This window comes from Phasianus colchicus, chromosome 13 (assembly GCF_987193195.1).
Source record: "Phasianus colchicus chromosome 13, bPhaCol1.hap1.1, whole genome shotgun sequence".
NCBI classification, from domain to species: domain Eukaryota; kingdom Metazoa; phylum Chordata; class Aves; order Galliformes; family Phasianidae; genus Phasianus; species Phasianus colchicus.
The window spans coordinates 3,011,885-3,032,420 of record NC_143448.1 but is presented as its reverse complement, the minus strand read 5'-3'; the positions used below and the strand labels follow the sequence as shown (position 1 = coordinate 3,032,420).

The 20,536-nt window shown below is 58.2% G+C and overlaps 3 protein-coding genes across 7 annotated transcripts; 2 read left to right on the top strand and 1 right to left on the bottom strand.

Annotated features, from left to right (window-relative positions):
* Nucleotides 1-36: 36 nt before the first annotated feature.
* Nucleotides 37-6,463, top strand: CCDC102A (coiled-coil domain containing 102A). Of its 4 annotated transcripts, none has more exons than XM_090149831.1 (9): nucleotides 37-281; nucleotides 1,915-2,547; nucleotides 3,223-3,440; nucleotides 3,559-3,667; nucleotides 3,894-4,010; nucleotides 4,102-4,311; nucleotides 4,831-5,001; nucleotides 5,083-5,186; nucleotides 5,934-6,463. In XM_090149831.1, the coding sequence occupies exons 2-9, from the start codon at nucleotides 1,984-1,986 to the stop codon at nucleotides 6,058-6,060; spliced, it is 1,620 nt and encodes a 539-aa protein (XP_090005957.1). In that variant the 5' UTR covers nucleotides 37-281; nucleotides 1,915-1,983; the 3' UTR covers nucleotides 6,061-6,463. The 4 variants fall into 4 exon arrangements, with proteins under 4 accessions (XP_090005957.1, XP_031471092.1, XP_090005958.1 ...); XM_031615232.2 differs by lacking the exon at nucleotides 37-281 and adding an exon at nucleotides 703-810; XM_090149832.1 differs by lacking the exon at nucleotides 37-281 and adding an exon at nucleotides 891-1,052.
* Nucleotides 6,464-8,304: 1,841 nt separating this feature from the next.
* On the top strand, nucleotides 8,305-12,260 carry DOK4 (docking protein 4). Of its 2 annotated transcripts, none has more exons than XM_031615254.2 (8): nucleotides 8,305-8,691; nucleotides 9,461-9,568; nucleotides 9,656-9,770; nucleotides 9,844-9,963; nucleotides 10,074-10,263; nucleotides 10,676-10,814; nucleotides 10,903-11,026; nucleotides 11,150-12,260. In XM_031615254.2, the coding sequence occupies exons 1-8, from the start codon at nucleotides 8,626-8,628 to the stop codon at nucleotides 11,161-11,163; spliced, it is 876 nt and encodes a 291-aa protein (XP_031471114.1). In that variant the 5' UTR covers nucleotides 8,305-8,625; the 3' UTR covers nucleotides 11,164-12,260. The 2 variants fall into 2 exon arrangements, with proteins under 2 accessions (XP_031471114.1, XP_031471113.1); XM_031615253.2 differs by having other exon boundaries at nucleotides 11,098-12,260.
* An 817-nt stretch (nucleotides 12,261-13,077) lies between these two features.
* Nucleotides 13,078-20,506, bottom strand: POLR2C (RNA polymerase II subunit C). Its single transcript, XM_031615260.2, has 9 exons — nucleotides 20,360-20,506; nucleotides 20,149-20,198; nucleotides 19,494-19,562; nucleotides 19,321-19,373; nucleotides 19,084-19,212; nucleotides 18,018-18,069; nucleotides 17,367-17,535; nucleotides 14,277-14,351; nucleotides 13,078-13,570 (listed from the first exon to the last, which is right to left on the bottom strand). Exons 1-9 carry the CDS (start codon nucleotides 20,443-20,445, stop codon nucleotides 13,426-13,428), a joined length of 828 nt encoding a protein of 275 aa, XP_031471120.1. The 5' UTR covers nucleotides 20,446-20,506; the 3' UTR covers nucleotides 13,078-13,425.
* Nucleotides 20,507-20,536: the final 30 nt, after the last annotated feature.

Genomic DNA, 20,536 nt, shown 5'->3' with positions numbered 1-20,536 from the left:
CGACACCACAAAAACACATTTACAACCTCAGCAACAGCAGCATTCCCAGACCCGTTTTGGTGCCAGCAGGGCTGCTCCTCCGTACTGCCTGCAAAATCGTTCTGCTCCGAGGGAAGGAGAGGGGGAGAGCCCCTTCCCTGGCGCCGGGTGGTTCTTTCCAATGGAAAAACACCGGGGTTGGAGGGAAGGGGCCGGGACGTGCGCAGGCAGAGCCGTGCTGTTGGGAATCGAAGCTCACCGCTCGCCCCACGCTGGGTGCCAGCATCGCCCGTGGGAAATGGGTGAGCGGGGATGCTTGGGGTTCAGAGCTGTTGGCTGGAAACCTTCCAGCTAAGTGGGAAATACCCGGGGAAAACATCCCCGGGAAAACGTGCAGGAGAATGGAGTTTTGGCGGCCCACATCCCGTGGATGGTGGGACCGCGAAATGCAGCACCGTGTGCCACGGGGAGGGCAGGAATCCACCGGGGAGGTGAAAACCCCCACGGCAGAGCAGGGGGATGAGGAGCCATCGCCCCAAAGCCCGCAGTGATGGACGTGGGGCTGCAGGCAGGGCTCGGTGAGAGCTGCTCCTCGATCCCTGAGTCCCGGCAGCGCTCAGACCCGGGAGCGAAGCGAGCGGGGCCACGGGCGGGGGGGAGCGGGGGGAACGCGCGTGGGACCCCCGGGGGCAGCCAACGGCGCTTCGGGCAGCGCCCGCCCCGGGCCGGGGGGCGGGGAGCGGCGGGAGGAGGAGGAGGAGGCGGCGGGAGGAGGAGCGCGTTCCGCCGGCAGCGCCCCGGCCCGCACCGCACCGCACCGCACCGGATCCGGTGAGCGGAAGGCGGCGGGAGGCGGCGGGCGGGGCGGCACCGGGCGGGGCGGGCAACTTGCGGGGAACTTCGGCGGGACGGGGGCGGGACGGGACGGGGCAGAACGGGATGAGCCGGGCCGAGCCGCACCGGGCAGCGCCGCACCGAGGAGGACCGCGCCGCACCGCACCGCGCCGCGCCGCACCGGGCACAGCCGCACCGCACCGCCGCGGGGGGAGCGGAGGAATGCGGCGGTCCCGCGGGTGCGGCGCGTCACGGCGGAGTGGCAGCGGCCGCAGCCAATGGGGCCGCGCGGGGGGCGGGCGGCTCTCGGAGGGGGTCCCGCGTGGGCCGCGCGTGTTCCGGCCGCGGGTGGGCTGTGCGTGCGGAGCGCGGGACGTGGCACCGCCATGGCGCTCCGTTCGCGCACGCGTCCTCCCGCCCGCGGCGCCCCGTCCCGCAGCGGGGGCTGCGCGGGGTCCCCCCGCCCCGCGTGGGCAGCGCGCTGTGGGGCCGCGGGCTGCGGGCGGGCGGCTCCGGCCCTGTACTTATCCCATTAGGGAGCGCTGCAGCCTCCCATTGAGGTTTCCTGGCGCGGTTTCCCGTTTTGGCAGAGCGCTGCCCGGCTGCGGCGGCTCGTCGGGGCCGCTCTGTGCCCCGCGTGTGGGGTGAGGAGGGGTGGGAAGGGGGCGGCTGGGGGTCGGCGTGCAGGTGGCTGTACCCGCTCTGAGCCACTGAGCGGTTGCATTGGAGGGGAGCTTGCAGCCTGTTGAGCTCCAAGCCGTGCCGCAGGCTGCCTGCCCCCCAGCCCATCCGTGTCACCTCCAGGATGGGCAGCCACAGCTCTGGGCAGCGGTGCCAGCGTCTCATCACCGTCTGAGGGAAGGGTTTCCTTCTCCTATCTACCCAACGCCTCCCCTCTGTTAGTTTAAAGCCACCCCCTTGTCCTGTCGCTATCATCTCATGCAGCAAGTCTCTCCCTGCTGCTTGTGAGCTCCCTTAGAGCAATGCGGTGCTGCACGCAGTCCCTCCGAGCTTCTCTTCTCCCCATAGAGCCGTGCTCCGGACCCTTCACAGCTTCACCCCATGGGCCGTACCCCCTCTGACACCTCCTCTCTCCCGCAGGCCCCCAAGGCTTGCTGCACACCCCGATGCTGACACCGAAGGCGATGCTGCAGCCCTAGGAAAGCGGCCATGAGCCAGAGCGGTGCCCCACGCCTGGCCGGTTCCCCGCAGCTGCATGGCGGCTCGCTGCTGGCCCTGCTGGGCCCCGAGCGGGGCGGTGGGAGCGAGCCGGGCCCCACTCCTTCCCCTCCATCCCCCCCCAGCGGGACGCCGTCACCGGGACCCCCCCCGGCCCTGCTGGAGGCCGACTGGGAGGGCCGCGAGGAGCTGCGGCTGCGGGAGCTGGAGGAGGCGCGGGCGCGGGCGGCCCAGATGGAGAAGACGATGCGCTGGTGGTCGGATTGCACGGCCAACTGGAGGGAGAAATGGAGCAAAGTGAGGGCAGAACGGAACCGGGCCCGAGAGGAGGTGCGGCAGCTGCGGCATCGCCTGGAGGCGCTCACCAAGGAGCTGGCCGGGCTGCGGAGAGAGCGCCAGGAGGGGCTGCAGGAGCGGCAGCAGCTGGGCCGGCAGCTGGCACGGCTCCGCGGCCATGAGGGTGGCACCGAGGGTGATGGAGATGGTGATGGCGAGGCCGCCCCTGAGAGTGAGCCTGTGCGGGATGTGGGGGCTGAAACACCTCCTAAAGCCAAGGTGAGGGGGTTGGGAGCGGGGCTGGGGGTGTTTGTGTGCTTGTTGGGGTGATGGAGACACAATGGGTGGCAGTGGGGGGTGAGGCTGCTCAGGAAGGGCTGGCTGGGAAGACCAGGAGGGAGTGTTGCCCTCTATGGGACAGAGCAGCTGCAGCACATGGAGCTCTGCTTGGGAATTTCTGGACTTAAAGACATTGTGATGGTTGGGAGAGACCTCTCAGATCCCCAAGCCCAGTCTACCCCACCGTGCCCACTGACTGCATCCCTCAGTGCCACATCCCCACGGCTCTGGGGTCAGTGACGCCCCCCACCTCCCTGGGTGGCTGTGCCAATATGAGAGGTCAGCCATGGGTGACCTTGTGGAGGGTGTCAGCTACCAGCAGGAGCAGCATCACATTCTCAGGTTCTCATCCTCACGGTAGCCTTTGGTCTGGAGCACCACTCCAACAGGAAAAAGCTGAGAGAGCTGGGACTGGTCAGCCTGGAGAAGGCTCTAGGGGAATCTCGTTTGTGTTTATAAGTACCCGTGTGTGCAGTGAGGAATCAGGGAGGTCTGGGAACACTATGGGGCTGGAACAGGGGATGCTGCTGGTTATCACCCACCACAACAGCACCCTCCCTGGGGGCAGCCGTGCTTCCCGCTTGTGACCCCTTCCTCCCCATGCTGCAACTGCAGGAGCTGGAGCTGATGGAGAACATCCTGAAGGGCAAACAGGAGGGCACCGACAGCTGGGAGCAGCGCAGCACTGCGGGCACCCGGAGCTCCTTCTCGCGCCAGGAGCGGAGCCGGCTGCTCTGGGAGGACGTCAGCGTCGTCGAGGAAGATGCCTCCAAAATCACCGCCCTGAAGCTGAGGCTGGATGAGTCTCAGAAAGTGCTGCTCAAAGAGAGGGAGTGAGTGCTTCGGGCTGCAGACTGGTCAGGTGCCACCCGGCCTGGCTGGTGGCTGTCCCACCCCAGGAGGGGATACCAGGAGGCTCTGCCAGCTCTCACCAGGGCTGCCTCTCCGCAGGGACAAGCTGGCACTCAGCAAGAGCATTGAGAAGCTGGAAGGCGAACTGAGCCAGTGGAAGATCAAGTATGAGGAGCTCAACAAGAACAAGCAGGAGGTGATGAAACAGGTGAGCAAGGCGTCCAGGAACCTCCAGGGGGTGACACGTTCCTGGGTTAGTGCCACTGATCAGCCACAACTGGTCCTTACCTGGAAGCATGGAGACTCCAGGCACTGGTAGAGCTGGTGGATGTGGTGTGGTCACAGGGCTGCGTCCCTCCAGCCTGAGGGGGACCGTGGGGACAGCTCGAGTGGTGGTGGTTGGGTGCTCACTGCCCGTCTCTATCTCCCTGCAGCTGAACATCCTCAAGGAGATCCACCAGGACGAGCTGGGACGCATCTCAGAGGACCTGGAGGACGAGCTGGGTGCTCGCTCCAGCATGGACAAGAAACTGGCAGAGCTGCGCATGGAGGTGAGGCCGGGCAGTGGGGGGCATCCCATAGGGAAAGGGAGGGCACGGAGGAGCAGGAGGAGCCTGCTGTTACCCTGCATCTCCTGCCCAGATGGAGCGGCTGCAGGCGGAGAATGCAGCCGAGTGGGGCCGAAGGGAGCGGCTGGAGACGGAGAAGCTCAACCTGGAGCGGGAGAACAAGAAGCTGCGGGCGCAGATCGAGGACCTGGAGGAGGTGCTGGCTCGTAAACGGCGTCAGACGGCCAGCGCCCTGGACACCGACCTCAAAACCATCCAGGCTGAGCTGTTTGAGAAGAACAAGGTGTGAGGGGTGATCCCGTCCCACGCCATCTCAGCCCAGTGCCACCTCCTCCAGGGAGCCCTGGGTCACTGTGTGCCCCGTGTTGCTGTAACAGCGTCCTCCAGGACCTCCTCCATCCCAAACTCTGCCCTCACCTTGTGTTCAAGAAACGTGGAAAGGTGGCACTTAGGGACAAGGTTTAGTGGGGACGGGTTGGGGTTGGAGTTGGGGATCTTAGAGGTCTCTTCTGACCTTAATGATTCTACAGTTCACTTTAGGGATGGTGGTGATGGTTGTGATGGTTGGACTTGATGACATGGGAGATCTCTTCCAACCTCAGTGATTCTATGGTTCAGTGGGCGTGGTGGTGATGGCTCACTTGATCTGAGAGATCTCTTCCAACCTTCACGATTCTGTGATACTCTGCAGGGGGTGGCCGTCCATAGAGGTGGATGCTCCTCCATTACGGGGGCTGTGGGAGAGGTCGCTGGGAGCAGGAGGGGCTGTAGGGAAGCCATGCTCAGCCCCGTGTCCCTGCAGGAGCTGGCAGACCTGAAGCACGTCCACGCCAAGCTGAAGAAGCAGTACCAGGAGAAGACGGCCGAGCTGGCCCACGCCAACCGCCGCGTGGAGCAGCACGAGGGTGAGGTGAAGAAGCTGCGCCTGAGGGTGGAGGAGCTGAAGAAGGAGCTGGCCCAGGCTGAGGACGAGGTGAATCCCTGCGGGTGGGTGCTTTGGGAGCTGGGTGGCTCTGCTCGGTGCCAACCGCTCCGTTCCCATCACCTCCTGCAGCTGGACGAGGCCCACAACCAGACACGGAAGCTGCAGCGGTCGCTGGACGAGCAGACGGAGCAGAGTGAGAGCTTCCAGGTGCAGCTGGAGCACCTGCAGTCCCGGTGAGTGAGCGGTGGGGACCCACGGCTGGGCTCATGGGCTCCCTGCGCCTGTCCCCTCCCACTGTCTCGACATTCCACAGGGCCTGAGTGCCCCCAGCACATCCGCGGAGCAGCTCAGCACTGCTGGGGCTCTTCTATCCCTGTTGTTGGGTGTCACTGCCTGAGCCTGAGGGGAGGCAGGAATGCCTGTGGGTCTCGGTTTTATTGCTCCTCAAAACTTTTCTCTGGCCTCCCTTTGCTTCTCCAGCAATAAAGAGATGAAATGGCCGCAAGAGAGATCGATTCTGCTCTGGAGCGTCTCCGGGAGGCGCTCGGGGAGTTTGTTTTTATAATCTTCCTTTGTTTTATTGGGACATCTTCATTAAATCATAGAGGAATAATGGAGGTTTCATCTTCCCCCTCCCTGCCCCTGCAGCCTCCCCGCACGCTCACCCTAAATAATTCATGCTTTCCAGTAAAACACACTGAACGAGCGGGGAGCGATGGGAGAGCTGCATCCCTGCCATCCCGGGCCCTCCGTTTCAAATTTTCCCCATCAATCTTTGCTGATGAATTTTAATGTGGGAGTGAGTGAAGAGCTAAAAGCACTGGCGCCGATCCCCCCCCGCCGTGCTCAGAAAGGTTTTTTTTGGGGTGTTCCGTGGGGAGAATGCAGATGGGGATACAGGCACAGCCCCTAAGGTGGGGTCCTGTGAGCCGGGGGGGGGGAGATCAGGGCCACCCTCTTCCAGCAGCTCTCTTTTGCAGGCTGAGGAGGCAGCAGAGCACCCCGCTCTTTGGCAAGATGCGCAGCGCCCGCTTTGGCCCTGAAGACCCCGGGGATGGCACCAGCGACCCCGATGAGGATGAGGACTTGCAGATCCAGGTGCCCTAAAGTCTGGGGCCGTGGGGACATCCCGTGGTGATCCCCTGCCAACAAGTGCCTGTCGTCACCGGGCTCATCCTGAACTGCTTTGCACCGCGTCCCCTGTGCCGTGACCTCGCTGTGGATGGGGAAACAGGCACAGGACAGCAGGGAGCAACTTGCTGGGGGGTGTCCCGAGCTCGCTGCCTGAACCTCTTGGACTGACACCCCTTGGCCACCTGAGAGGCTCTGAGCATCAGCCAACGGGAATGGGAGGAGGAAGCCTGCAGCAGAGAGTGGGGCTGAGCCAAGCAGGTTGAACCGGGGCCTGCAGCCTGCCAGCCTGTCCTGCCCACTATTTTATATATATATATATATATAATTTGTATGTATGTATTTGTATATGACTTTTTTATTATAAACACCAAATGCAGCAGGGCTCAGGCTCCGTTGATGTCTTGGGCTGGAAAAGCAGAGACGGAGGGGATGGCGAGGGGCAGCACCTGGGGGGGCGGTGGGGCTCAGTGAGGTGTCCCTGGGGCTGGGAGGTGTGCGGGGCTGTGGGGGAGCTCCAGTGCTGACCCCAGGCTCTGAATGTGCCCTGCAGTCCAGCTTGAAGCCGCCGAGGAGCTCAGACAGAATCTCATTAAAAATTAACACAGCAATGAGCTCATGGCTTTGCCCTGCTTTTAATGGATCTGCTGAAGGCACGGCTCTTTGGCGCTCGCTTCCTCTTTTAATGACCTTCGTTTGCAGCAAGCATTAATTCTTTCTGCGGGCAGGGGGAGGCACACGGCCGGTGCCCAAGGGGTGACGTGAGACCCTGCAGCACGGCGAGGGGACGGCCGGTATCGCTGTCCTCCAGGCAGACGTGGCCGGGATGCAGCGATCCCGTTTGGGGCGTTCACTCTGAACCCTAATGATGTCCGCGCGGTGGGCGTGGCCAAGCGCCGTCCGGTGGGCGTGGCTTCTGATTGGGGGCGTGGGTTCTGATTGGGGGCGTGGCCTCGCGGCTGCCGTGCTCGCAGTGCCCGACGCCGGGGCCGCCGCCTGCAGCGGTGGGGTCGGGTAAGGCTGGGGTTGTGGGGGCTGACACGTGTTGGGGGGGCTGCGGGAGTGATGGGAACTGGGGGGGGGCTCTGGGGATGTAGTGTGGAGCCCGACAGCCGAGCAACCCTTGCCTGTTTCCTAGGTGACTGTTGCCCTCGGGGATTTTTCCATCCCTGGATGGAGGTGGTGGCCAGCACCCCCCCGGCCCTGCGTTCGCCATGTGCACCCCCTCCCCGGGTACCCTCTAGCCTCCCTCATCTCTCTCTCCCTGCCCTAGCCCTGGGCTCACTCAGGGCTCAGTGAGAGCACAGCAATGGGGACCCTGTGGGTGACCACAGTATGGGGTCAGGACATTGCCATCCCCTTCCCATTGCTGGGACGGAGGCAGAGCTGAGCCCATTCTGTCCCATCCCATCCCCATCCTATCCCATGGTACAGGTGATGGTGGTGGCACTGGGGACATGGCCTGGGGACACTGGTCCCAGTGGTGAAGGTGTCCCTGCTCCATAGGCTGTGGCTATGGGAGAGCTGGGTGCAACCTGGCACCTTTTCTGCCTTTGCCAGCGGTGTTTGGCTTCTGAGTAATGCTGTTGGTTTTTCATCTCCCCATGAATTGCACTCCTTATTTACCACCGAGGCTCTGGGATGTGATGTGAGAGGCTCTGACAGGGAGCAGAGCTCGGGGTGCTGCAGGGATGTGGGGATGTGGCTGGAGATGGGAGCGTGGGGATGGGGCTGAGGGCTATGGCTGGGGCTGAGCTATGGGGCTCAGAGCTGAAGCTGAGGACTGGGACTTGGGTATGGGGCTCAGGTATAGGACTCAGGTATGGGGTTCGGGGGTACGGCTGGGGCTCAGGTACGAGGCTCAGGGCTGAGGCTTAGGTCTGGGACTCAAATATGGGGCTCAGGTATGGGGTGCAGGGCTGGGGCAGGGGGCCAGGTGTGGGATCATGTGTCCGTTTTGGCAGATATGGGTACGACAGCCCTATGGATACAGTGAACCGGGGACATCGGGGCTGCTGCCCTGCCTGGGTGAAGGAGGAGGAGGAGAGATGAAGACTGGCACAGCACTGCCACCGAAGGTGGAGCTGAGCCAGCATCAGTGCTTGTGAATGGGGCCGTGCGGCAGTGAATGGGGCTGCGTGGCACTGAATGGCTCTGCTTTGGCCCCGTGCCCCCCTCGGAGGGGTTGGGGTAATAACTGTGAACCCTACTGATGGCACTGTGGATGGTCACAGCTACTCCGCTGCCCGGGAGGAAGGAGAGGAAGTGCAGGGGTTAACGCCGGACTGTTCCACTGCGATGGTTCAGGCAGCAGCGGAGGGAAGGGAGGAGGAGGAGGAGGAGGAGGAGGAGAGACGGAGGAAGATGTCACCGTCTCTCACCGATCTGTCGTTTCTCTTTCTCAAGAAGGGAACCCGTGGCAGTGGGGAGAGGATGGGGAACGCCGCCGAGACAAAGCCGGGGCGGAGGCGGCGGTGAAACGGGAGCGCAGGTGAAGGAGGGAGGAAGAGGAAGGAGGAGAAGGGGGGGCCGGGCTCCGCCATGGCTACGAATTTTAACGACATCATCAAGCAAGGCTACGTGAGGATGAAGAGCAGAAAGCTGGGGGTGAGTGAGTGGGGGCCGTGAGGGGGGGGGGGATGCTCCACGGGCTCCAAATGCCGTGAGAGGCGACGTGGCCAGGGATCCATCCACGTTGCCTCTCACGGCATTCGGCGTCCCTGGCGTTTTGGGTAAAAAAAAAAAAAAAAAAGGCATTATTTTGGGTTTGCATGCAGACTGGGGGGGGGGGGAGGGGGCACTTGTTGCTTGCCGAGCCATCCCGCTGAGTGCCGTGCCTCGGTTTCCCTGTGCTCCCAGCAGCGCTGGGGGGGATGCCTCACACCAGCTGCAAAATGGGGGGTACAGCCCTTATGGAAGGGGGAGTGGGGCCAGCCCCCCACCCACCTCCATTGCTCGGAGCATGCTGGGTAATTTCACGCTAATTAGGGAGAACAAAGAACGAGTATGGGGTGGGGGGAGGATGGGAGGGGGACACAGTGGTCTCATCACCCCTGCAGGGTTAGGGGATGGGGATGGGATGGGGGCAGACAGCGGGATGGAGCTGCGCGAGGTCTGCGAGGTGGGGTCTTTAGGGGGCTGTATGCAGGGACACCGGGGCTGCCCAGACCCCAGTGTCCTCTCCTGTCCCCAGGATGGTAGCAGGGGACCGATGGACCCCATGGGCATCTCTGACCTGGGGATGGGGAAACCAGAGACGGCAAGCACCACCCGTACCTGCGGTTCCTCCGCTCCCAGGCGTGGAAATCCCATGGGGTTGGTGGGGAAAGAGCTATTCTGCAGGGGAGGGGGACGCATGGTTCATCTCTACCCGCAGATCTACCGGCGGTGCTGGCTCGTCTTCCGCAAATCCTCCAGCAAAGGGCCCCAGCGCCTGGAGAAGTACCCAGATGAGAAGGCAGCGTGCCTGCGGGGCTGCCCCAAGGTGAGCAGCCACGGCCAGGGGGTGCAACGCATCAACCCCCCCCTTCACCCCCAGCACCGCCGCGGTGACACCGTGCCACCCCTCCAGGTGACCGAGATCAGCAACGTCAAGTGCATCACGCGGCTGCCCAAGGAGACCAAGAGGCAGGCGGTGGCCATCGTCTTCGCCGACGACTCCGCACGCACCTTCACCTGCGATTCGGGTACGGGGTGACGCTGCGGGCTGGGCGACGGCGGGCGACGAGGCCTCGCTTTGCCACGCTGTGTGCCTTGCAGAGCTGGAGGCTGAGGAGTGGTACAAGGCTCTGTCGGTGGAGTGCTTGGGTGCCCGTCTCAATGATATCAGCCTGGGGGAGCCCGACCTGCTGGCGGCCGGCGTGCAGTGCGAGCAGACGGGTGAGCGTGGAGTGGGGCACTGGGCTCAGCCCTGCTGCGGCCGTGCTGAGATTTTGGGGTTTTTCTTCTTTTTTTGGTGGATTATTACTATTATTATTTTTTTTCCCCAGACCGGTTCAACGTGTTCCTCCTCCCCTGCCCCAACCTGGACGTGTACGGCGAGTGCAAGCTGCAGATCACCCACGAAAACATCTACCTCTGGGACACGCACAACCCGCGCCTCAAGCTGCTCTCCTGGCCCCTCTGCTCCCTGCGCCGCTACGGCCGCGACGCCACGCGCTTCACCTTCGAGGCGGGACGGTGAGATGGAGACAGGCACACCCAGCGTCCCCCCCAGGCCTGACGCCGGGCTGAGGGCTGCCATAGGGTGGGTGCCCCGTAGCTGTAGGGCCGCTCCGGGCCCTTCTCGGGGCCACCCACGCGCCCAGCCCTGCAGGAGCCATGGGGGGAGCCGCTTAGGCTCCGCCAGGCCTGGCTATATTAGGAACTTTCCTGCTAATTACCAGCTCCAGAGGGGAAGAAACATGATCTTTCCTTTCATCCCGGCCCTATGGCTTCCGCTGACTCACCATGCCTGGCGCGAGGGGAGGGGGCGGCGGGGCCGGCCGCGGGACGATGCTGGCTGGGAAGAGCACCCGTGGGTGCTGAGGGGCTGTGCTGCGGCCTGGCCCACCCCGTGCCATTGTAATGCCCCTCTGCTCTGACACCATAGGATGTGCGATGCAGGAGAGGGCCTCTACACCTTCCAGACGCAGGAAGGCGAGCAGATCTACCAGCGTGTGCACAGCGCAACGCTGGCCATCGCCGAGCAGCACAAGCGGGTCCTGCTGGAGATGGAGAGGAACGTCAGGGTGAGGCACAGCCCGTGGGATGGTGGGACGCCTGGGGCAGCTCGTGCCCTGTGGGGTGGGCTCACGTGTGTGCCGTGCTCGCCCCCAGCTGCTGAACAAGGGCAGCGAGCCCTTCTCCTACCCCTGCACGCCCACCACCATGCTGCCCCGCAGCGCCTACTGGCACCACATCACCGGCTCGCAGAACATGGCCGAGTCCTCCAGTTACGCTGGTGAGTGTCCTCAGGGCCCCGCAGGGACCCCGCAGCCCCTCAGCCACCCCCACGCTGTGCTTTGTCCCCAGGTGAGCCCTATGCGGGTGCCCAAGCCGGCTCGGACACCGACCTCCTTGACAGGTTCATCCTGCTGAAGCCAAAGCCCCCCGGCGGTGACCAACCTGAGATCAGGGAGCCCACCTCGTCCCCGTGATGGGGGGTGCTCTGCAGCCCCTTCCTTCCTTTCCGGGGGTGTCCAGGCCCTGGGAAGCCGCAGAGCCCTTGTTTGCAGGGAGATGGCATCAGGGCATCCTCCAGGCCCGGCAGCTGAAGCTCCAGGAGGTGACGGCTCGCTGCGCTCAGTGACTTCAAATATATATTGCCTATCCATATTATACAGTCAGATATTTCCTTCAAAGTTCATCGCCCCCGAGGAGACCTCAGGAAGAGGAGATGCTCGCAGAGATCTTTGGCTCTTGGGCTGGGAGATGGAAAAGAGGTGGGGGCGAAGAGGTTCGGCCAATTTTCTGCAGGTAGGAAGGAAGGACGGCACTGCGCCCAGCTCACGTTGCACTTTGCAAAGAGCTCTGAACGCTGCAGGATTGGGATGTCTCAGGAGAAACTGGTTGTCCTTCTGCACGGAGGCCTCGGGCTGGGATGGGGGCTGAGCTTTGTACCCCAACCCACACACGTGCCACCACCGTGCCCACCTGCCAGGGGCAACCCAGGCACTGATTGTGGCCAGTAGCAGCCAGCGGGGAGCAGTGGGAGCAGGTGAAAGACCTCGCACAGGGGAGCTGGGCTTAATGGACTGAACTGAAAAGCAATTGATTTTCTAGTTCTCCTATTTATTGAACTCCTTTAGAAGGGCTATCTTTTTATTGCAGTACAACCCTCGGTGTTTCTTTCTTCTTTCGGTCTGGTTTGGTTGGTTGGTGGTTTTATTTCCTCCCTGAAAGCTCCAGGTCTGTGCTTTGGGAGCAGGGAGCGTTGTGATGTGGGAACCTGTGGTCTGTGGCCTGTAAATACTGTGTGTTGGGTCTGTGTAGCTTGTGGATGGGGCTGGGGAGCTGCGGGTGCATATGGGTCCCTGGGCACTGGCCACCCTCTGGTCAGGGGTGTAACCTGCTCTTTTCCTGGCTGCACGCCTCATCTGGAAAAGATTTCACATTTATTACCAAAAATATTAGGGGTTTTTTTTTTCCTTTCTTTCTTTTTTTTTCTTTTTCTTTTTTTCTTTTCTTTTTTTTTTTTTAAGGAATTGCTCAATTAATAAACAACCCTTATCCACCCTTCCTGTTTGTCTGTTCCGTCCAAAGGCGCTCGGGAAGTACATGCTGGAGTATCGCATGCCAGAGAGCCAAAAATGCTGAGCAGGGGACATTTCCTCATGCTACAGGCAGCGTGTTTGGCTCCAAGCTTTGTTCTGCCTCCAGCGCCTGCAAGGACATTCCAAACGAAGCCCTGAAAGAGCTGAGGAGGAGAGAGGGGCATAGCAAGTCCTGCTCACACTCTCTCAGCCAACTGTCACCGAGGAGCTTGTCCCACATCCTGGGTGCTGAGGAAGGGGAGAAGGGGTGATTGGGCAGTTCTTGGAGCCCTCCAGCCACTGCTGTGGCTCAGCACACAGCCAGCTCAGCCCCTGCATGCTGCAGGCACAGCTAGAGCTGCCAGCTGGGGTTACCAGTGACAGCCTCTCCCAAACCCCACGACATACAGATTACACAGCACATGGGTAGAGTCTGCTCCAAAGGAGTCTTTAAACATGGCTAAGGCTCCTTGGCTCCCCTTCCCTGCCACTCTGCCTCGTGTGATGTGGCTCTTAGCAGCCCAGCCTTGAACATCTGCTTTAAACATAGTGCTGGAACTGTAAGGGACAGGACTACCTGCTGCAGGGGTTCTGGCATCCTTAGTAGATCACAGACCTTAGTAGCAGGTCAAGAGCAGCAATCGGCAGTTACAGAGCAACGCTCCCTCCAAAGCAGGTCTCATTAAGTTAATGTCTACTGGAGAGAACTAAATGATGTGTTATCTTCTCCTGCAGCCACGGATGAGCTTTCAGGGATGACTGAACACAGGGGTTAAGGCTTTATTCAGCACAGTTAAGGAATAGACATACAAACAGGACAGGGTTGTGTAACTGAGATACGCGCTTCCCAATCCCAAACCCTCTGTGACTACAGTCCAAAGCTCTGGGCTCAGAGACAAAGCCCATCCCTACCCCAGCAAAGATTTTGTTCCTGCTTTGCCCTACGTGTCACTATGGCTTTCTCTGAGAAGTGCTGCTGACAAGCAGATCTGCACCAGGAGAGGCAGAGGGAGATGAGGAACCAATCCCTCAGCCCAGAGTGCTGCCAGGCAGAGGCAAAAACCTTCTGCATTGCTCCTGCCTGGACAATCTCCTGCAAAGGGCCACCTCAGTTTATAGTGAGCACGTCACTCTGGATCTCATGGCTCAGCTGGGTCTGGAGGTCACTCAACTTCTTCTTCAGGCCAGACAGTGCAGAGAGAACAATGGTTTCGGGGCGCAGAGAGCCGCAAGACTCCACGTTGTAATAAAACCTGAGGTTACAAGTCAGGGAGAAAGTTACCAAGTGCCCAGTGCAGAGGTGCAAAACCAGAGAGCACCCACACAGCAGTTCCAGCCCACGAGGATCCAACGCAGGGAGATCTGCTGGGAGCCCCAGCCACCAGCACTGCTGAGCTCCCAGCTAGGCACAAGCCAACGCTGCCCTGCAACAATAGCAGCCACAGACCCCCACAGAGCTCAGAGCAGCCCTCATGACCCTCAAAGATGCAAGAACACTTGTGAGATTTTCTCTTCTCAGCTATGTGATGTGAAAGCTGCATGAGGAAGCTAAGACTGACTGGCTGTCTGGCTGCAGGCACTCCTGCAGCACATATCACCTGGAAGAGAGGGTAGCAACAGCAATCAGAGCATGAGAGACTCACACGGGTGAATAATACTGCTGATGACATCAGTATCTCCAACATCACCCTAAGCCATCTCTCCAAGCCTCCTGACTGCAATGCTCTACCTGGTAACAGAAACTCAGAAGAGTCACCTAGTATCTCCCAAAGGGCAAAACCTTCCAGGCCCGGGCACATCACCAGTTAACTGCAACTCCTGCTTTGTTTTTCAGGGAGCAGCAGCTCTCTGTGCTGGCAAACTCTGGTTTAGCATATCTGACTCACACCAACAGCAAATGCAGTGCACCCAGCTCAATCCCCCACCTCCCAGCAGCAGGAGCACATCCAGCTTCCTTACCTCTCAGGCTTCCCATTGGGGTCGTATGGAGCCTGAGCATCCTCCTCATCAATCTCTGAGTATTCACTCTTGGGCCTGGAATCAGAGAGCAGGGAAGGTCAGCATTGGATCGAGTCATGGAAAAAAGTTCAATTTAATGTAGCCCTTTCTATTTCCTTCTATTTCCTGCCTTGAGCAGTCTGAGAAGCCAGCATAGGAAATTCCATGCCCACCATGGTCTCCTGCTGGCCTCCCTCAGACCCAGTGAGGCCAAGAAAGGCTGATCCTCATGTCCTGTCATCAGTGGTCCTCAATAAAACTGCACTTCCCAGCCAAACCCTCCACCTGCAACAAACTGCTGGGAAAGATAAAGCATTTATGGACCTTCACGTTACTTGCCACACCACCCATTACTGAAAATGGGGCAGACATTGAACCTCTTTCCACCACGTCTGCTTTGAGAGTCCAGCTGCATTCCAGTGCTCTGCCAACAGCTCAAAACACAGTGAGTACGTAAAACCCAAACCAAAACAATAACTATCCTTGGATAGCAGAGGCATTTGTCTCTGTATTGTCTTCACTAGGAGCAAGATGAACTTGGAAAGAAATCCATTATCATCAGGGAACACACAGCTTTAACAGTAATCAGCATTTCTTTAGGTCCTGCAAACTTTGACACACATTTTGTCAAGAACCTCTCAAGAGCTGCTTCCAGGCACCCAGCTTACTGCCCCAAACACCAGGCTCATGAGGACGCAGCCCAGTCTGCCACCAGACAAAGGGATCTGCATCAGCACTGCCTTGGGCCACCCAGACAGGTAACGCCTCGCTGCAAAGGAACACGGGCTCAACCTGTCACTTCTTAACATCCAGCATTACAGAAATTAAACCAGAGAATTTTTGCGGCACCACAACGAAGCCTAAAATTATTTCAAATCCTGATTTGAAATTCCACATCACAGAGACGTTCCTGCTTCACAACCATCCAGCCTACAACCCAGACAATCAAACAAATTTTGGTGCAATTTACCTGCCATGAATCGTTTGGCAATTACAAAACTCTCCAGTTCTGCCCTCAAAGTGATGGTGACAGAGGCCAGTTCTGCATACCAACACTACTGATGTGCCCATGACAGAGATACTGCAGAGCAGCAGCCTGCTTGGCCCACCCAGACTGACTGAACCAGACCACAGAGGTGTCCTACAGAGCCCATCAAAGCCAAGCTCTGGGGTTTTGTTCCTTCTATCCATAAAAATGGCCTGGGATTGTTCTCAGAATCTGGGCAGAGTCCCTTTGACAGAAAACAGCTGGCAGACAGGTGGAGGTGTGGAATACAGGCTAACTGCTGCTCTCAGCAGCTCCTTTACTGAGAGCTGCCTTAGCAAGGGGCAACATAAGCAAGGCAATGGGTTTGAGTGTGTAGGCTCAAAGCGGACAGCGAGGAAGAACAACAGGCATTTTTGGAGTCGAGCCTGGCAACGCAGGGCCTGAGCAGGAGGAAAGCCTGCTGAGCCCCTTCTGCTGCACAGCCTCCTGTCCAGCTGCAGCCCTGCTCAGGCTTCTGTTCCCCCTGGTTTCTGCAGTCCCTGCACCAAATCCTGCTTCTGCATTGAGGTCTTCCTGACCTTGCACAGCTCTGCCTGCTGCCCTGCAGTCGTGGCAGCTCATCTGTTGTCCCTTCTAGCTCCTGCTCGCTGCTGCCTTAGCTGAAACACCCGGTGCCTCTCTGCTGCCAGCTCCAGCTTGCTCAATGGCAGCATGTCTACTGCGATGTGAGTTTGTACAAGAAAAAGTGACACATAGTGACCCAAATTATGCCCTGGGCTAAAATGACAGAGTCATAAAACGGTTTGGCTTCAAAGGAACTCTTAAAGACCACCCAGTCCCATCCCTTTGCCTTGAAGCTGTACTGTTTTCTGCTTGGACACTGTGTTGACTGTAACTCTTTGAATGTGGCACACTCCTATCCAGCCAAGTCCCTGTCTTCCTTAGTTTTCCCAACTGTACAGTAACTGTTGAGTCACAGCCTGAACCACTGATGGAGCACCTGGGGAAAGGACCCGGTCAGCCCTGGGAGCACAGGTGAAGGCAATGCAGCTGTGTGATAGGAAGGGGTGGAGCCTGGCTGTACCTCTCTTAGACCTCATTTAAGGGCTGACTGCCAATGGGGAAGGATCTCTGGTTGGGGATTCCTCTCTTGCAGAGTTTCTACTAAGAGCCTAGATCTTCAGAGACAGGTGAGTACTTCCCCCTTTTTTTTTTTTTTGTAATGTCTTCCTATTGTGTTGGTCTCGTTGCTGTTACACCCATCCCTGTACAGCATCTCTATTTTCTTCCCAGGATACATGGCTCTGGTTCCACTACCTATGTAGTTCCTTCCTTTGACCAGGAGGTCAGCCACACTGGTCTCCTGCCTTCCTTGCCTGATTTCTTATAAATGGGAATTAAGAGTTCTTGTGCCTTAACAAGAACATCTCTGAAGAGCTGCCAGCTCTTCTGCTCCTTTATCCCTAAGGATAACTTCTCAGGGGGTCCCACCCATTAATTTCTTACAAAACTGAGAATTTGCTCTCCTAAAATTCAGGGTCCTGACTGTACTCTTTGTTTGAGATCACAAATTCCACAAGGGTACAATTAGCACAGCCCAGGTTGTCACTATTCTTGGTCTCTCCAACTAGTTCATCTGTGTTGGTGAGTAACAGACCCAGTAACTGCCAATTACTAATACTTCACGTGCTTTTCTTGTGGCACAGGTTCTAATGCAAGTGGGTGGTTTATCCGTTACTCAGGTGCTCTTCATTCTCCCTACACAAAGCACCTGACTGTTGTGTAAGAGCTCTTTAGGGGGTGAGGGAAACTAGGTGTAACCTGGGAAATCTTCAAGTCCTTCCTGACTGATGCAGCCTTAGTTTATCCCAGGGATCCAACAGCAGTGAAACAGAAACAAAGAATACAGAAACACCCCAGCAATTAGGTTCAGCAGCCCTTGAGTGTCAGACTGAAGTTCTACAGCTGCCATTGTACTGGATATTGTAGGTTGGCCTTCGTGCTACATCTCTCACCCCAAACAGGGCCAGCCTGGCCATATGCTTTAGTCAACCATGACATACCACTCCTCTGGCTTGGGGTACACTGTATGCCTCAGCGCGTTGTCTGGGTCGTACTCAAAGGCTACACCTGCTGTGGGGTTCCACTTGGCGTGCTCCTTGCCAAAGCCCTTCTTGGCATAGGCTCTCAGCTTCAGCTCCTGGCCCTTTCGCAGCTTCACAATCAGGATGTCTACAGAAAAGCACATGCCCAGTGTGAGAAGGCTGATGAGAAGAAATGAGCGTGCAGGATTGCACAAGGGAAAAGGCAGGAATTATTAGTGCCCAGGATGATGTCACCAAAAGCCAGGCCTTGATTGGATTATTAGAGGGGCTCTCTATGTCCTCAGAGTAGCTAAGGAGCATCCTGCTAAGTACAAAAGTTGCAGGCATGCCCAAAAGCACAGCTTAGGCCCCCAAGTACATGCTGCAGCACTTAGCATTTTTGTTCTCTAAGTTCTTCAAAACTGAAGAGAGCAGTGCTCTCTGACACAGGACACTTGTTTGTTTACTAACACAAAATGCTAACCCTACTGATGCTGATGACTCTCATCTGTCAGTTTTGGATGTCAGCTCCAGGTTTATACAACTAGTAAACAAAGGATGGGGTTCAGAGATCGAAGAGGAAAACCCATTTCCTTTAGCAGCTCTTACTCCCTGCTGAATGCCACTTACCATCCTGTTCCACGTAGTCGTTGGGATCGTTGTCTCTGCTCCGAGATGTTACCTGCAGAACAAAAGCAAGGAAACTAATGAGAATGCCAACCTCATGAACAGCATTACCTACTAAAATGTCTGCAGAGTGATTTAGCAACAAACACAGCCTGCCCTGTTTAATGGAAATCAGGGCAATTTAGACAGCTGCAACTCAGTTTGTGACATCCTGCTCCATCAGACTGCTCGCTCCCACAGGATAAAGAGGATCACAGCCTGTGTCCAGTGCAGCTGCTTGGTTCTGCAACAGTTCAGAGTCACCCATGATACTGCTGGAAGATGATGCATGGCACTCACAACACCACAGCTGAAGCAAGAGACTGCAAGCTGTATCTATTGCTTTAATTAGGCACTCTGGAACAAACTTCACCACCAGAAGCAGCCCCCAGGCTGCGGTGACCTCTGGATGCAGGCTCAGAGCAGGGCCCCTCCAGCTGACAGCTTTTTCAAATATTCTCCATGAAGTCCCTTTGCATCTGCTCTGCTTTGGCTTTGCCAACCCTCCCCAAGGTGACTGGGCAAGAGCCATTTGGCAGCAGTGCCCTGGCCCAGGCTCCTCACACCTTGCCATCCTGAGAGCCAAGAATCAGAAAGCTGGGGGCCTCTGGGCTCCTGCCAAGCATTTGAAGGTGCTGACCTTGCCAGAGCCCTGGCAGCAAGCGTGCAGAAGGATGCAGCAACACAACAGGAGGACACAAGTGCACCTGCTCCTGGTATTCAAGGCAAGACAAATAGGCTGCCTCACCCATGAGATGAGGATGTAGGGTAAGGCTTCAACAAGGCCATAGTGGCTTAGATGTTATCAGACAGCAAGTGAAAATTAGACAGCAAAAAGAAGGACAATGACACACAACTCCGTTTCTGCAAATATTCCTGCTTTCTGCTCCCATTATATCCTAAGTGAGGATTTAAGGCAGTATGAGATGTTCCTGAAAGCCTTCTTTTGTCCATACCCCATGCATTAGCCACCCCAGCCTCAATGGGAATGCAGAGAGGGGACATGCTGACAGGCAGGGATTGCACAGACCGGAATGACACGGGGGTTGTTGGAGATGAGGTCACGGGATGTGACGTGCCGAGTCTGGTCCTCATTGCAGCGGACATCAAGGGTGAACTCCACAGAGCACTCTGGACAGAATTCATCACATGTGCAGTCCTGGAACAGACACAGGTCAAAGTGCTCTCAGCAAGAATTTATAGGACTTCCCATTGGATCAAGCACCCACCATCAAAACAAGCGCCTGAGACATTTTGCTTTACTCACTCTGGAATATTGCATCTTATCCACGATGTCATCGCTAGTGAGTGGGATGAGACCTGTGGAAAGAGGGCAGTGAGACATGGCTGGGTGAGATGGGGGGGATGCAGAGAAACAGCAGCCTTGTGATAAAGGTGTTGCAACAGTCAGTCTGGAGACAACTTGTGCCCGGCACTCACCCAGTCTGTGGGCAATGAATTCATCATGAAGCACCGAGGAGTTGGCATCTATCTGGACCCAGTCAATAGCTGCAAGGAAGAACAAAATGAGCTGAGAACAAGCTGAACAAGGGGGAATCTAAACCTAACAGAGGGGAGATTTAGGTAAGATGTAAGAAATGCTTCACTCAGAGGGCAATGAAGCCCTGGTATAGCTGCCCAGACAGGTTGTGGATGCTCCATCCCTGGAGGAGGCACTCAAGGCCAGGCTGAAGGGGATCCTAGGCAGCCTTACATTAGGAAATACTACTTTTCTGAAAGAGTGGTCAAGCACTGGAATGGGCTGCCCAGGGAGGTGGTGGAGTCACCTTTCAAGGAACGTTTGGATGTTGTGTTGAGGGACGTGGTTTAGTGAGAACTACTGGCAATGGGTGGATGGTTGGACTGGGAGGTCGTTTCCAACCTCGGTGGTTCTGTGATTCTGATGGGGTAGAGGGCACGCAGCATACGGCAGGATTGGAGCTCGATGACCTTTCAGGCTCCCTCCACCCTCAGCCATTCTCTGGCAGCCGAGTGCATTATTGGGCACAGCAGAGCACTGCCTGCAGGGCGCTAGCCGGGTGCAAGCAGCGTGGAGGGGAAACCGCCAGACAAAAAAAAGCAAAGAAACCAGTACCTATAATGGGCACCTCCGCTATGAACACCCTCCGGATGGAGTTGGCCACGCTGCAAGAAACACCTCCGTTCAGCGCCCGGAGCCGCGGCCCAGCCCAGCTCCCGCGGCCTCCCCACACCTAGGCCCTCCCCACCGCCCCGCGGAGCCCTCCCGCCGCGCCCCCTCCCCTCAGCCGGCTTCGGGACGGGCCCCCCCCCGGGGCGCCGCTCACGCCAGGTCGGTGTTCTCGATGATGAATTTGACGTTCTCGTCCGTCAGCTCGGTGATGCGCACCGTGGGCTGGTTGGCGTACGGCATGGCCGCCCTCGATGGTGCGTTGCTAGACCGCCGCCGCGCCCGTCCCGCCGCCCGCGCGCGCCCCCTGCCGGCCCGGAGGACCCGACCCACC

Coding starts and splice junctions, on each gene's coding strand:
- CCDC102A (XM_090149831.1), top strand. CDS start 1,984: ATGAGCCAGAGCGGTGCCCCACGCCTGGCCGGTTCCCCGCAGCTGCAT. Junction 3,668..3,893: donor AGCAGGAGGTGATGAAACAG/GTGAGCAAGGCG, acceptor ATCTCCCTGCAG/CTGAACATCCTCAAGGAGAT. Junction 5,187..5,933: donor CTGGAGCACCTGCAGTCCCG/GTGAGTGAGCGG, acceptor TCTCTTTTGCAG/GCTGAGGAGGCAGCAGAGCA.
- DOK4 (XM_031615253.2), top strand. CDS start 8,626: ATGGCTACGAATTTTAACGACATCATCAAGCAAGGCTACGTGAGGATG. Junction 9,964..10,073: donor CGTGCAGTGCGAGCAGACGG/GTGAGCGTGGAG, acceptor TTTTTTCCCCAG/ACCGGTTCAACGTGTTCCTC. Junction 10,264..10,675: donor TTCACCTTCGAGGCGGGACG/GTGAGATGGAGA, acceptor CTGACACCATAG/GATGTGCGATGCAGGAGAGG.
- POLR2C (XM_031615260.2), bottom strand. CDS start 20,445: ATGCCGTACGCCAACCAGCCCACGGTGCGCATCACCGAGCTGACGGAC. Junction 19,374..19,493: donor ATTCATTGCCCACAGACTGG/GTGAGTGCCGGG, acceptor CTCTTTCCACAG/GTCTCATCCCACTCACTAGC. Junction 18,070..19,083: donor ACAACCCCCGTGTCATTCCG/GTCTGTGCAATC, acceptor TTTGTTCTGCAG/GTAACATCTCGGAGCAGAGA.